At 45.4% G+C, this 13,015-nt stretch overlaps 1 protein-coding gene across 5 annotated transcripts in view; it reads right to left on the bottom strand.

Annotated features, from left to right (window-relative positions):
- Positions 1-11,075, bottom strand: part of VPS54 (VPS54 subunit of GARP complex) — a 53,507-nt gene extending 42,432 nt beyond the window's left edge. For 2 of the 5 annotated variants that reach the window (XM_055713163.1, XM_055713167.1), the window contains exons 1-3: positions 10,927-11,075; positions 10,405-10,511; positions 262-423 (exon numbers count right to left, since the gene is read on the bottom strand). In XM_055713163.1, coding sequence (XP_055569138.1) covers positions 262-397 — 136 coding nt within the window. In that variant the 5' untranslated portion in view covers positions 398-423; positions 10,405-10,511; positions 10,927-11,075. Of the gene's footprint in view, positions 1-261; positions 424-10,404; positions 10,512-10,776; positions 10,798-10,926 lie in introns of those variants that run through there. The other 3 variants (XM_055713165.1, XM_055713164.1, XM_055713166.1) reach the window with 3 other exon arrangements.
- Positions 11,076-13,015: the final 1,940 nt, after the last annotated feature.

The raw sequence follows: 13,015 nt of genomic DNA, 5'->3' as shown, positions 1-13,015 counted from the left end.
ATGGATCATAGGTATAATGCGAAATCACACAAGCAAGATCCCACCTATATAACGTGGACAACTGAAAACAAGCTGCAAATAGGAAGGCTGTCCCATGGCTCCGAAGGGACACTGGGAGGTATGAAGCGGAATTACAGCATACTTTGAAATAAGACTACAGCTTAGTTACACTACACTCAGCATACGAGAAAACTTGACTGAACAATTGGAAACGGGCTAAAAAAATTAACTGCATTTTCACTCTCTACACACCAACATTACCTGTAGGTTCCTTGGGACACACATCAGGCAGTGACTGCACAGGTCTAAAGTGTTTCGTGGCGTCCATTTCCTTTTTAAAGAAAGCATCACTGCTGTTTGACTGAGGCACTGGTGAAGAACTGTGGCTTGATGCCATTGCATAAAATCACCACTTGATAAAAGCTAAATAAGAAACAATATATATCAAGACTTTAATATTGAATTTCTGGTTACAGATTGTACCAAAACAATGTCACCCCATCAGCTACATAGTATTTTTTTTAACTGAAACACTTTAGCTGACACATTTCAACAGGAACAGAGGAAAGTTTATTTTAAACACAAAACTTAAAGGCAGAATGTAACTTCATAGTCTGTTTCCTCCCACACCTCTAGGTTCAGAGGATAGCTTGTTCCTGCACACAGCAATCGTATATTTTAAAAAAAAGTCTTTCAGGCACTTCTTTCTTTCTATTGCGATAACTATTGCAGCCATACTGCATACTTTCACAACAGAACCTCCTCACAGATGATACCGGGAAGCTTGGGAAGACAAACACAGAGCCTTCCACCTGCTCTGCCCTCCCACCTACTACCCTCAGGGACCGCAGGGAGATCACCTTTTCGTCTCGTCCCTACAGTGCTTCTGCTGTCCTGGGGGCTGCACTCCACAACCACAACAGCCCAGGGAGGGCACAAGGAGAGACAAATGATCTCCGTCTTCAAGAAACTGTTTCGTAGACCAACAACTAGTGGCAGTAAGACAGCCCTCAGAAAAACCACCCCATCTGCATGACGGGCTTAGGTCAGGATTGACAGCCTGACAACTTGGTGTATGACCACAGCCGAGCCCGTGCTCACCTCCATGAGGCTTCCTGCAGCTGCTCTACTCGAGACACGGCAGAGCATCCTGCGAGATGCCTGCAAAGGCCCACCACCCTCAGTGAGGTTTAACCACAGTGAATGCTGCAGTGAAAAAGGGATGGGATATTCCGTTGAGTGTTGCACTGCCTTGATGTTAGAACCCCAGCAACAGGAGGTCCACTGTTATTGCAAAGGAGGAGAACGGCAACCTATGTTTGTGATTCAGACCAGCCCAACAACAGCTACCCACAGATACAATAAACCATTAACGACTTACAGAATACAAGCATACCAGAAAAGCACACGCACATACTACACACAGAACACAGACGTCTTTTATCACTTGAATCAAGAAAACTGAGTATTCAGCTTTTCATGGCTGCCTAGTAAACTAAAGTATAGTTTATTTCAGCATAAAAACTATTCACAGAGAGAAGACAATTAAAACATAGATCAAAAAGTTCTGGATTAAGGAAAGTCCCACTAATTTTCAGTTGAATTTCAAGCTCCCAATTTGAAAATAAACAGCCTTAAAAGTTTTACACCAGGGCTGAACAACATAATGAGTTCTTTCCATCTGTAAACAAAGCTGCATTTCCATCAAAGTATCAGCTGAGTCAGTAGTCAGCTGCAGAACTAGTAGAGGTTTGTGGATTTATTAAAACATCCACATAATGTACAGCTCAAAGAGTGCCCGTTCAAAGGGACCAATCTGCATCCTTGCTTTAAGGAGAAATAAACACATCTAGCGAGATGTTAGCATTTAACTACTACCCTTAATGGACACCTAAATTACTTACTAGCCTGTGAAGGAGCACAAAAAGATAAAAGGCCTATTTTATCTTCAATCGCTGAAGCAGGCACCAAGGGATGACTGTACGTCACTGTGTCAACTTCTAACAGCATCACATATATTACAGCAAATCTCATTTGGGAAAGAAAAAAAAGTTCTACTTTTAAAACAAGGTTGGAAGTGTCCTACAAAACAGTTCTGAAGACGAGTTAAGATATGTACTATGATATATATATATATATGCATCCCAATGAATGAGACCATAGTGACTAACAAACAGGTATTCTGGCCAAAACTCTTGTCTGCTGGGTACCATTCCTGCTGTTCACTTGTGCCTCCCCCTTTCTATCTGACAACACAGCAAGACAAGGAGGATAACATGCTTCCACTGTAATTTTTAGAAGTGACTTTTAATAAAAGAGGTGAAAACAGACTGGCAGCACCCTTTCTAAAAATGCTGCACAAGGACTGAGCATCTGTCTCTCAGGTTTTCTTTGGAGGGCCTTTTCTCTTCTTTCTTATACCAGGAAAACTTAGTAGTCAAGATAGAGAATGGGAGAACTAATGGAAATCTGGAAGTAGTCAGAAAGGAAAAAGCCTCTCCAGACATCTGATAGATCTTCCTTAAGTATCATAAAGCATCAGTTTCTCTCCCCAAAAAGCCCCAAAGAAAATCTTTTCTCTATTACTCCTATTCATGTTCATATTCTTATGTTCTTCCCTTGACACTTCCAAAGCAACTTCTTTCCTCGTGAAGCTCATCCCTAATGTTTTGGCGTGGTTTTGTGAAAAATCTAGTATATGATAATGATGAAACACTATCATTTTAGCATTCTTAAAAAACACATCCAGTGCTATGTTATAACGATCAAGTCTCCTGAAGGCATACGGTAAATTTGTCTGCACTTGGAACTGCTTCAAAGTTCTGTATTTGCAGGTTTTCACCTGAAAAAGCCTCTGTAATACGAGACACAGTCTGCACTAGCCAGATGTATGAGCAACTAAGGCAATGTGTAGAAAGCACTCAAATCTTGTACTCTTGCTAGGAAGTCTTTCACTAAGCCTCCCTCCTTCCCTTATAACGAAGTGTTGCATAAAAGTATATTCCAAGACGTGGATTGTCTCAATTACATAAATCCCAGTGGAGAAAACACTAACTGCATGATGCCAGTCCAAGATTTAAAATAAGTTTAAAAGACAATTTAACACTGAATACTAGCTCCATACCTCAGCTTTTAAAAAAATCCTTGCACAGGTATTTGCATTACTTATCACAATAAAATATTCACATTACCTTCGTTCACTGACACATCTTAAAATAGAATGAAAAGAGTACAATAAAATATCGATGCAAGCAGTAACCTTCATACTGTTGAGTGGATTTCAACAAGATATAAGGATTCACAGACAGGGGCCTTCTTAAGTGGCACACAATATGATGCTGTACTAAATTATTCATAGTTAACAGCTATTCTAGTAGCCTCATAAGTCAGGAGCTTATGGATAATTAACCTCAATGAACAGCCACATTTGCACGGGAATAAACCCCACGTGTACTGCCCAAAACCAGACATTCCTCTAACTGCAGTCTTTAAATTAGCCAAGTAAGTATAGCTTCAGAGAAAGAAAGAAAACTGGACAATATTACCCAAATTAAATTTTAATTACAAAGGAGTATGTGACAAGTCTATGTGAAGACAAAAAACCTCCCTACACCTGAGCCCTTCTGGCTACGCTAACCTTGTGCACAACTAAAAAACACTGTCATTCGTTCACCAACAGAACGGCCGTTCCTCATGCGACGCTACTGAACATTTTATAGACAAATGGATCTACAACTAGCCTTCTGAGTCAGCATTTTTAAATATGCAACAACATATAAATCTGCCGATTTAAACATACCAAAAAATGAAACTCAGTGTTAACACAGAACAAAACTGCTGCAGAATATTTCAAGCCATTCAACTTTAAATGCAAGTGAAACGCAGGTAAATGTAGTTAAGTGCACAAGCTGTGCAGAATGAATTATGAAATGGTGAGTCCCCTGAGCCTCTACTCAGAAGGCCATATGTGCAGCACTGAGAATATGCAACTGTGTAACTTAATGACATCAATATTTAAATTATATACAATTAAAACTGGGTTAGACTAAGTCTGTTCTCCCCAATAATCACCATAATTTACTCACATTTTGTCTAGCAATGCATATTAAACTAACACGATAAAAAACCCAAAACTTTAGAGGTTAGATACAAGAGTAATGATGGAATCTGGAACCCAGGATTACAGCTATATTTGCAATATGCCTTCAATATATTAAATCTATTTTGTACACACTACATTAATTTCCTTAGTTTAAAAAATGACATTAAATTACACTATCACTGTAATGACTTAATATCATTGACGTTAAACATTAAAAAAAAAAATCAACCATCACAACAATCAAAATAGCTTCAGCAATTTGAATTTACAGTATTCTCACAGTCTGAACACATAAAGATTAATGTTTCATATCCACCAATCTTACAGCTTCCTCTTTAAAAAAAATTTCTTGTTCAGTAACACACTCAGCAACTATGACATGACACAGCTGTACAAAGTCCAGCATGGAATAAAACTACTGTGATGACAAATGTAATAACCACACGCTTGGATACTGTACAGTCAGCAAAGTAGAAGATCTGTGTAGTTAGTAATGTATTAATCACATTAATTTTATAAACTGTGATGACTATGCTATGACTCCTGAGTTTCTCACCTGAGGTTTCAGCAGTTAGAAGAGCACCACAACAAACAACAAAGCTTATTACTCAGAAGTAATTGCACAGGTCGGCTATAACTCTTCAGCATGTGCTTGTTTTTGTGTAATTACTAAGACCTGCATGAAGTTCTTCAGAAACTACCCTTCCGTATTCTGTGTTATTTGCACACTTTGTTTTTTCAGATGGTAAGCCTTCGCTGCTGAAACATCCGGTATTATCTCTCTACTTAAACACAGTATTAGAGAAGGTGCAAACTAAACCTCGCCTATTTATGGATATTAACTCCGTATTTTCTCATTTTTGGGCAATTTTCCATTAGCATTATCAACCAATTTTCTGTTTCCTACTTAAGGTAACAGCTTTACACAAGTTAATAATTTTTACTGGGAATTTTCATGTGAGCACATTTCAGCTTGTAAAGCCGTAATTTGTATTAACAATACAAATTAGAATTTAGGAAATGAGCACAACCCGTCCACAACAAGGTGCCTGAAGTAAGTCTCAATTTATGCACTAAAGAAAACCCTATTTCTCCTTTCTCTGTGCTCTCCCTCCCAAATTAAATCTACAACCTACTAGTAATACCTTCAACTTAAATGGGTAGTTTTGATAAGTTAGCTAGTACTACAAGGGGCACCCAGGAACATGGAGCTTCTTAGCTCCAGCTCTTCACATGATTCATAGAATCTGCTCTCCAAATTTGGCTTCCAAAATGGTGACATCTGAGAAGAGACACCAAGGACCCAGGGGAAAGAGCCCAGGGCTTCCACTGACCACACACCACTGAGCAAGTTCTCCTTTAAGTACTCCCTGTTGTCCACGACGAGCCACACTTGGACACCACTTGGTACTTTTCAAGAGGTACACAGGGCATCCCAAAGGCAAGGCAAGGAGAAGTCTCTCTGTGAACACAAGTAGCGTGCTAGAGGCCCTGCTGCTTTTCTTGGCTTTGTCTGGCAACAGCGGAGTGAAATCAAAACATTTTAAAGTACTGTGTTATGGTTACTCAACACCCTTTAGAACAGAAAACCACCAGAAGCCACCCATAAGTCATGCTAAAGCAAAATATTTCACCATTCCTATGGGTGATAAATACCTAAGATAACCTATTAAGGGGAAGAGTACCTGAAACACAACTAAAAGGGAAACACACACAAAGGTTTTCTTCCAGGACCTCAATGGCCAACATGTGCCTGTTAATGGTCTAGTACACTTACTCCGTCCTCAAAACTTTAGGTTTCCCACTCTATTATTTTACAGCTCTTTTTGCTAAATGAGCAGGATTTAACCCTGTAACAAGGAAATCATAGTATGAGCAAAGTACACTACCTTTGTAAGACAATGTGAACCAGCCAGGACTAACGTAAGCTTTCAGTTTCTTTCAACTGCCTAATTCCTTGGGCCAAAATTTCCATGTTTGCCTGTGCCCCAAGACAGACTCTTTCAGTGGGGAAGCCAAGCTTAGCTTTCAGCAGAAATGTTTAAGTGGTTTCAGAGAATGAGGTGGAGGCTGTGGAAGCTGTTCTGCTAACGCAAGCTCTTTCTGAACACCTATTTCCACCCTGGGGGTTTTAGAGTAGGAAGCAGATGAGTGTCAGGGGGACAACGAGGCAAGAGTCGGAGGAGACCTATGACTTGTCCCCACGGCAAGCCATTGACATTCGGTGCACAGTCCAACATCAAACCTCCTTACACAACTTGGAGAGGGGCCTGTGTCAGCCCAGCCCTGCTGAAAGCCTAACAAGTATACAAATCGTCACATTCATGAACACGTGTGTATTTCAGGGCCTTCTGCACATCTTTTAACAGTACCTCAAATCCCACGTTCCCACACTGAGAGTATACCTTCTCTGCAAAGTTAGCATGTGTGATGACCATCCAGATTAGCCTTGCTGGGATAAAAGCAACCTGAACAGGAACCTATACAGAAGTTATCTGCATTTCTCATCAGCCCTCCTTAGCCACATGTGCTGTTACGATCCAGCATACTTTGTAATTCCTTGGATGGCGCCGAGCTGAACCAGACTGTGCAACTTTCTCAGCAAACTGCATAATGGGAACTGTGGAAAAGCAAAAGCACTGGAACAGCTTGAAGAGTAATGCTACCACTTCCCTTAAATCGTCTCTTTCATAACGCCATCTCAAAATGCTCTCCCCAGACCAAGAAACAGGCAAGAAAGTAAGTAATCTGACTACAAAGAAGGAACAGGACAGCTGCAACCCCACTGCAAAGCACTGTGGGCAGACTATGAGGCCAGGGTAAAACAGCATCTGACTTTCATATTATTATATTTTGTACTGGTTTCTTTTGCCCTCCCCAGCTGAAGCCACCTGAAGAGCAGATTTTTAAAAAAAATATAAAACCTACAAAAAATAAAACGCTGGAAAAAAACCCACACCAAATTTCAGTTGACCTTCACTTCTTTAAATACAAGAATAAGCTCCTCTGAAAAAAATTAACCCAAAAAGCCCCATCACTGAATAACATAGTTATTTGAATGCATGTACACACAAGTTATTTAGAATAATACACAAGTGTAAACATTTTGTCAAAAATCAGAAAGCAATTTACCTCCCTACAGACAAAAGACTTTAAAATTAATATTTCAATTTTATTCAGGTACTGAATAAAACAATTAAATGAAACACCTGTGATATGCCCAACACATCAAATGCACTTCCTCCCATCTGGAAACCGAACTTCCCAATGCTAAACACTAATTTAGAATTGGAAGGCATGTTCTGTGCTGGAGGAACAGACCTTCCTACAGCTACTTAGGTCATTATGCACCAGGTTCTTCCATGCCAGGGGTAGCAGAAACATTCAGAAACAATTAACAAAGCAGTAAAGATATATGTCAGAAAATAAAAGGCCTTGTGGTTAGTTGCCCACACTATCACACAAGATGAGAGCAAAATCTCTTTGTAGTCTTTTTTTTTTTTTTTTCAGGCATCAGCATTACAGTGTGCATTATCCTCTTGGAAAATGGTGAAATATGAGCATCTCACAGCTCCACAGAGGTAGATGGAGTTGAAAAAAGATCAAGAAGCCCCAGCAGGCATTCCAGCTAGAAATCTGTCAAAAGGCAGAGACTGGAAAGCAGTGGCATTTTGAGGGAAGGCAGAACTGCACCAGCCAGAGCAGAAATTAAGACCAAGGTCCTGACTTCACGAAAGGAGTTTGACAGAAAGCTCACAGCCACTTGCATCAACCACAAGTTTCCCTGTGCAGGCTCTCCGCTTGCTATCTTCAGCAGAGTTGAGCTCAATTTGTTAATCTGAAACTAGTTTTCTAAAAATGTGGTTTTCATGACAACCATGTCTTTCCAAAGCCTTACCAAAGTCCTGAACAACTGCAAGCAGCTACAAAAGAGCCACATAAAAATATTTAAGTTTTGACATCACGCAAAAAGCTGAGACCAGGGATTATCCAAAAGCAGACACCGCAGACCTCTCAGCAAGTCTTATCAAGCGGTCTTGACACAGGAGGCCAGTCCACTAGCGGGAGGCAGTAAATCACTCTGCAGGGCAAGTACTCAGCAAACAACACCATCCAAACTGTACCTCGGTGAGCAACAGAGAATGCCACCCGTGTGTCTGTTGAGAGTTCTTGTGGTGTTTTGTTAACGCCTGCCCAACAGAATATCAAACAAAACTGATCACATCTACTCTCAGCACTTCCTTTTCATCCCTCAAACAGCCTCCATTTACAAGAAGAATAAAGATTGCTACAAACATAAAAACTGGCATGGTTATGCTACATTTAGAATGCCAAAAAATAAAAGGAAGGTCTTCCATGGCTGCTAACAACAACTGTGTAAAAATGATGGGAGCTCTCTGCCATATTGCAAACCACCAGATACGCTACTCCAACTCTAATAACCTATCTTAAACACTCCCATGTCCAAAGTGGCTCCTTTTCTTGTTTTAAGAACCAGATTAACAGTTGAAATATCGTAGCTTTTTCTCTATCCAGAGATGAGTATTTTGGAACATCTGATCAGTAAATAGTTCCACTGTTTTTGACTACCAGGGAAATATATTAAGGATTCTTTACCTTTGGAAAAGAACTCTCGGAAGCTGTTTTTTTTTTTAAAACCTAGCACCTAGGTGAAGTAGGTGCAAAAAGCAAAAAGTTTTTTAAAAAATGGGGAAGACAAGATGTGCTGGTAAATACTTCTTTGGACTTGATCACATGAGGCCCCAGAAATATATATGTAGAACATCATTCATGCTCACCCTTTCTCTCTTTATGCTACATTCATAAAATAAGACGAGGAATAAACACAATTAAGTGGAAAGGGGAAAAAAAAAAAAAGAGAGAAATAGAAACCAAAAGAAAATGAAGCCTCTCAACTAGAAGCATGGAAAGATGCTTGTGGCCCTTCGCTCTTCTTGAGAAACTCACAGCTCCTCATTTCCCCAGAAGTCTGAAGAAGGAAAGCAGAAGTGGTTTCTACACAGAGCCACTGCCTCAAATGAAGAAACAATACCTACACGATTCCATTTCCCAACTTCTTCCCACTTAAACTGCCAAAGAGCAAGCCTGCGGCCTGCTTCCTCCGCTCTCTCTAGTGGCTCCTGATACTTCTCAAGCAAACAATATTCCTGTGCAACCTTGGAAATGTACATCCCCTTCTCCCCAAAGGCACAATCCCTCCACACATGCTCCGGACTGCTAACTACAGAGAAAGACAGTACTGGAGACACAGAGACCCAGGGCAGATACTATTACTGGCAAATGGGATGGGAGAGGTAGAGCTGCTTCTCAGCATGCAGCCTCCAGACCTCACTGGTGAGGCTGCCCACGCGACACACAGCAGCTTTTGCTTAGACAGCCGTAGATCTCCTGTCAATTAGTTCATTTTAGGCATTGTTCTCCTACCCAACAGAAGCACCATCCTGTGCCCAGAGGATTTCAAGGGAACTATAGCTTTTGTCTACACTACAGTTTGGGAAAGAGTCACACTGGCTCTCAGGCTAAAGTAGTAATTACTGCAGCCACTACAACAATTAACGTACTGCAGTCAGGTTTTTTACTAAGAGCATTTTTTCACAGGGCTGCAAAGCAGCTGTGGACACACAGGGCCACAGCTGCACACAAGTCTGGAGAACCTCTTCTTCAGGACTCCATCAGAGAGGGCACTGGTGAGACAGTACAGTCAACTCACCACCTGCACTTGAAAACTCTCAAAAACCCCACACATGCAAATCAGTAGTCAAGTATTTTGATGTACTTTAAAGCAGGTACTTTACACGTCTGAGATCGTCTGATGTTCTGTAACAGAAATCCTAAGTATTTAGGGAATATAAGAAAAACAGAGAAGGAAAAGAGAATCAATAAGATACTAAGGCCCAAACCAGACAGTCAAAGAGCAAGTTCATTATTTTGTTGAGAGCGCAGGAATTCAGTATTTGACAAACACATATGGGCATTTCTCTCAGCGGGACATGCTGCGCTTGCAAAATTACGGTAAGGAAAGGTAAGAAACGATGCTTTTTATGGTAAGCAAAGGTAAGAAACGCGCACAATTTTTGGATCACGTATAAACCCAGGAACCACTTCAAGCCCAAACTGGGTTTGGAACCAGCAAATCCTTCAGCGCCCCACATGCCAGCCACCATTCACACGGGTGCGATGCCCAGCACCACGGAGGCACCCCAGCCGTCGCCTCCCGGCCCCCGCCGCTCCCGGTCCCGCGCCGGGCGCCCAGGGAAGCCGTGCGTGAGGGCCGGCCCTACCTCAGCGGGAACACGCCGGCAGTACCTCAGGGAGGCCGTCGTCATATCTCGCCCCGTCGCATCGCACGGAGAAGCGCCGGGTCTCTGGCTGGGGGCCCACCGGCGGCCTGCGGGGAAGAGCCCGCCTGAGGGAGGGCCGCGCCGGGGCGGCCCGCAGCGCCCGGCTGGAGGCTGGCCCCGCCACGGGCTCGGTGCCTCCCCGCCAGGCACCGGCACCCCGTCAGACACCGCCCGCTCCCCACCGCGGGTTACCATGGAAATGGAAAACGAAAATCTGCAGGAACGCGGGCAGCCCCCCCTCCGCCGCCCCGCGCCTCGAAGTTGGCGCCCCTTCCCTCACGCCGCCTCCCCCCGCACCGCCCCGGCCCTCACCCCGCGGAGGCCCCGGGCCGCAAAGACAAAGGGCACCCGGCAAAATTCAACTTTCCCGGCCGCTCTCGGGCAGGCCCGGGCGGAGGAGGGCAGGCACCTGCGCCGGCGGCCCCGCGGCGGGCGGCGCGGCAGCTCCCCGCGCTTGCCTACCTGCGGCGCCGGGTGGGCGGCGGGGCCTAGCGCGGCGCCGCGGCGGCGACACGTCGCTCCCCCCCGCGCAGGAAGCGGCCCGGGCGGCGGCGGCAGCGGCGGCGGGAGGGGCCGAGGCACCGCCTCAGCCCGCCGCCCGGGGGAGGAGCCGCCGCCGCGGCCGGCGGAAGGGGCTGCCCTTGCCCCGCCGGGGACTGCGCTGCCCGGCCCTCCCCGCCCCGGGGGAAGTCGGCGGGCAGAGGGGTGAGCCGCCGGGCCGGGGAGGGGGCGGGAGGCTCTGCGGCCCAGGCGCCGCCAGTTGAGGGGCCCCACAAAGACTCCGTGGCTACAGCGCCGCCACCCCGGGGAGGGAGAAGCCCCGTGAGGGACTCGCAGCCGCCCGGGAGGCCCCACGAGTGCCCCACAGCTACAGCAGGGCCCCGCCAGGGTCTGAGGACCCACCAGTGCACCACAGCCAAGTGCCACAGGCCCCACAGACAAGGTGCTGCTATCTGAGGGCTCCCACAAGTGCCCCGCAGCTACAGCACAGCTCCACCAGGGTCTGACAGGCCCCACAAGTGCCCCATGGCTGAAGTGCCACCATCCAACACGCCCCACGGACAAGGCGCTGCCATTTGAGGGCTCCCACGAGTGCCCCACAGCCGAGTGCCCCTGGAGCGCAGGGGCTCCCGTTGGTGGGCCCCAGCCAGGGGAACAGGGTATCCTTGGCACCGTGGAGGTCTCGCAGCTCCCCTCCGTGCCAGCGGTGAGCAGAGGACGGGAGCCACAGCAGCCAGTGACGGGGGCGGGTCCCACCGGCGTTGTGGCTGCGGTGGCCACACTGCACAGCAATGGGGAAATCCTTGCAGGTGGTCACGCTCCGAGGCTTCAACCAGGTGTCAGACCCAGCGATCACCTGGCTGGTAATGCCTGATCCAGCCTTACATTTTAGGCTGTAATTCTTCATCAGGTCACAAAAGATACAGAGACACATTAGGTCCTGATTAAGCAATAACAGCCTCCTGCCTGATCATGTCTTAAAACATGCTTAAATTCTCAGCCGTAGTCCTGCAGCAGTCAACAAAAGGTATCAAAACACAGGGAGGCGCTGATTAATTAATAGCAGTAATTCCATTTGTGTTAACAAGCAGAGGCACGTGAGCACATGGCTATGGGCCACATAAATGCACGTATGTGGAAACCCACAAATTCACACCCGGGCTTGCAGCTCGCTAACTCATTCCTGTGCCTGCCCCAGCACTGACACCAGTCAGACTAGCATCACTCCAGCTGGGCTGAAGATGGTGTTTTGCTCCTCGGTAGTCAATGTTGACAGCCATTTGTTAGGTACAATTTGTTTTGTGGAATCTGGACCAATAAATACCAGTAGGATCACGTGCCTGGCATTCACAGGGACTCTTCAATGGCTTCCCTGGGAGATGTGTCTGACCTGACCCGTGTCCACCATGTGGCTTGGGATGCTCCTTCGTCAGACAGTGGACTCCTGTCTTCAGCTTTTCTCTTGTTGCTAATGTACTAACAGCAACAGAAAGCTGCTGACACCTCTAACGACCGTGTGCCAGTTGCTGGTGCAGCAGGCTGGGCTTTTTTGCAAGAGGAGGAATGAGTTGCAGGTGCAGAAGAGAGAAATACATACGTACACACATAAGATAAATAGCAGGAAGAAAATACATGAGAATTGTGGAGGCACTTTGCTCCCCATGCAGCCCTGCACTAAGGACATTATATGCTTTGCTCTAGACACCGTCTTGGGGAGGCTGCATGTTGTGGCTGCAGTATCCCATTTCATTCCTCCCATCAGACTTGGTTTGCAACATGGCAAAAGGCTGCATCAGACTAAAAATATGCACTAGCATCGCTACCCCAGGTTCTGAAAGGTTTATCTGAAAGGATAACCAGAGTCAGTACATTTAAAGCACAGACCCATCAGTAAGCCAGCTGGGGTACATCCCACAGAGAGGCTGCGGTTTCAGGTGCATGGATGTTGTGCTCAGAGGGTGAACTCCACGCCTCTGTCTCACTTCAAGGCTGTGTTTTGCTGCTGCTTTGCCTCCAGCAGCAAGGCTGCCACAAGTAGTCACACCTGTGT

This window comes from Falco cherrug, chromosome 6, assembly GCF_023634085.1.
Source record: "Falco cherrug isolate bFalChe1 chromosome 6, bFalChe1.pri, whole genome shotgun sequence".
Classification (NCBI taxonomy): Eukaryota; Metazoa; Chordata; class Aves; order Falconiformes; family Falconidae; genus Falco; species Falco cherrug.
Note: the sequence above shows the minus strand (reverse complement) of the source record. Positions and strands in the feature narration are given on the sequence as shown.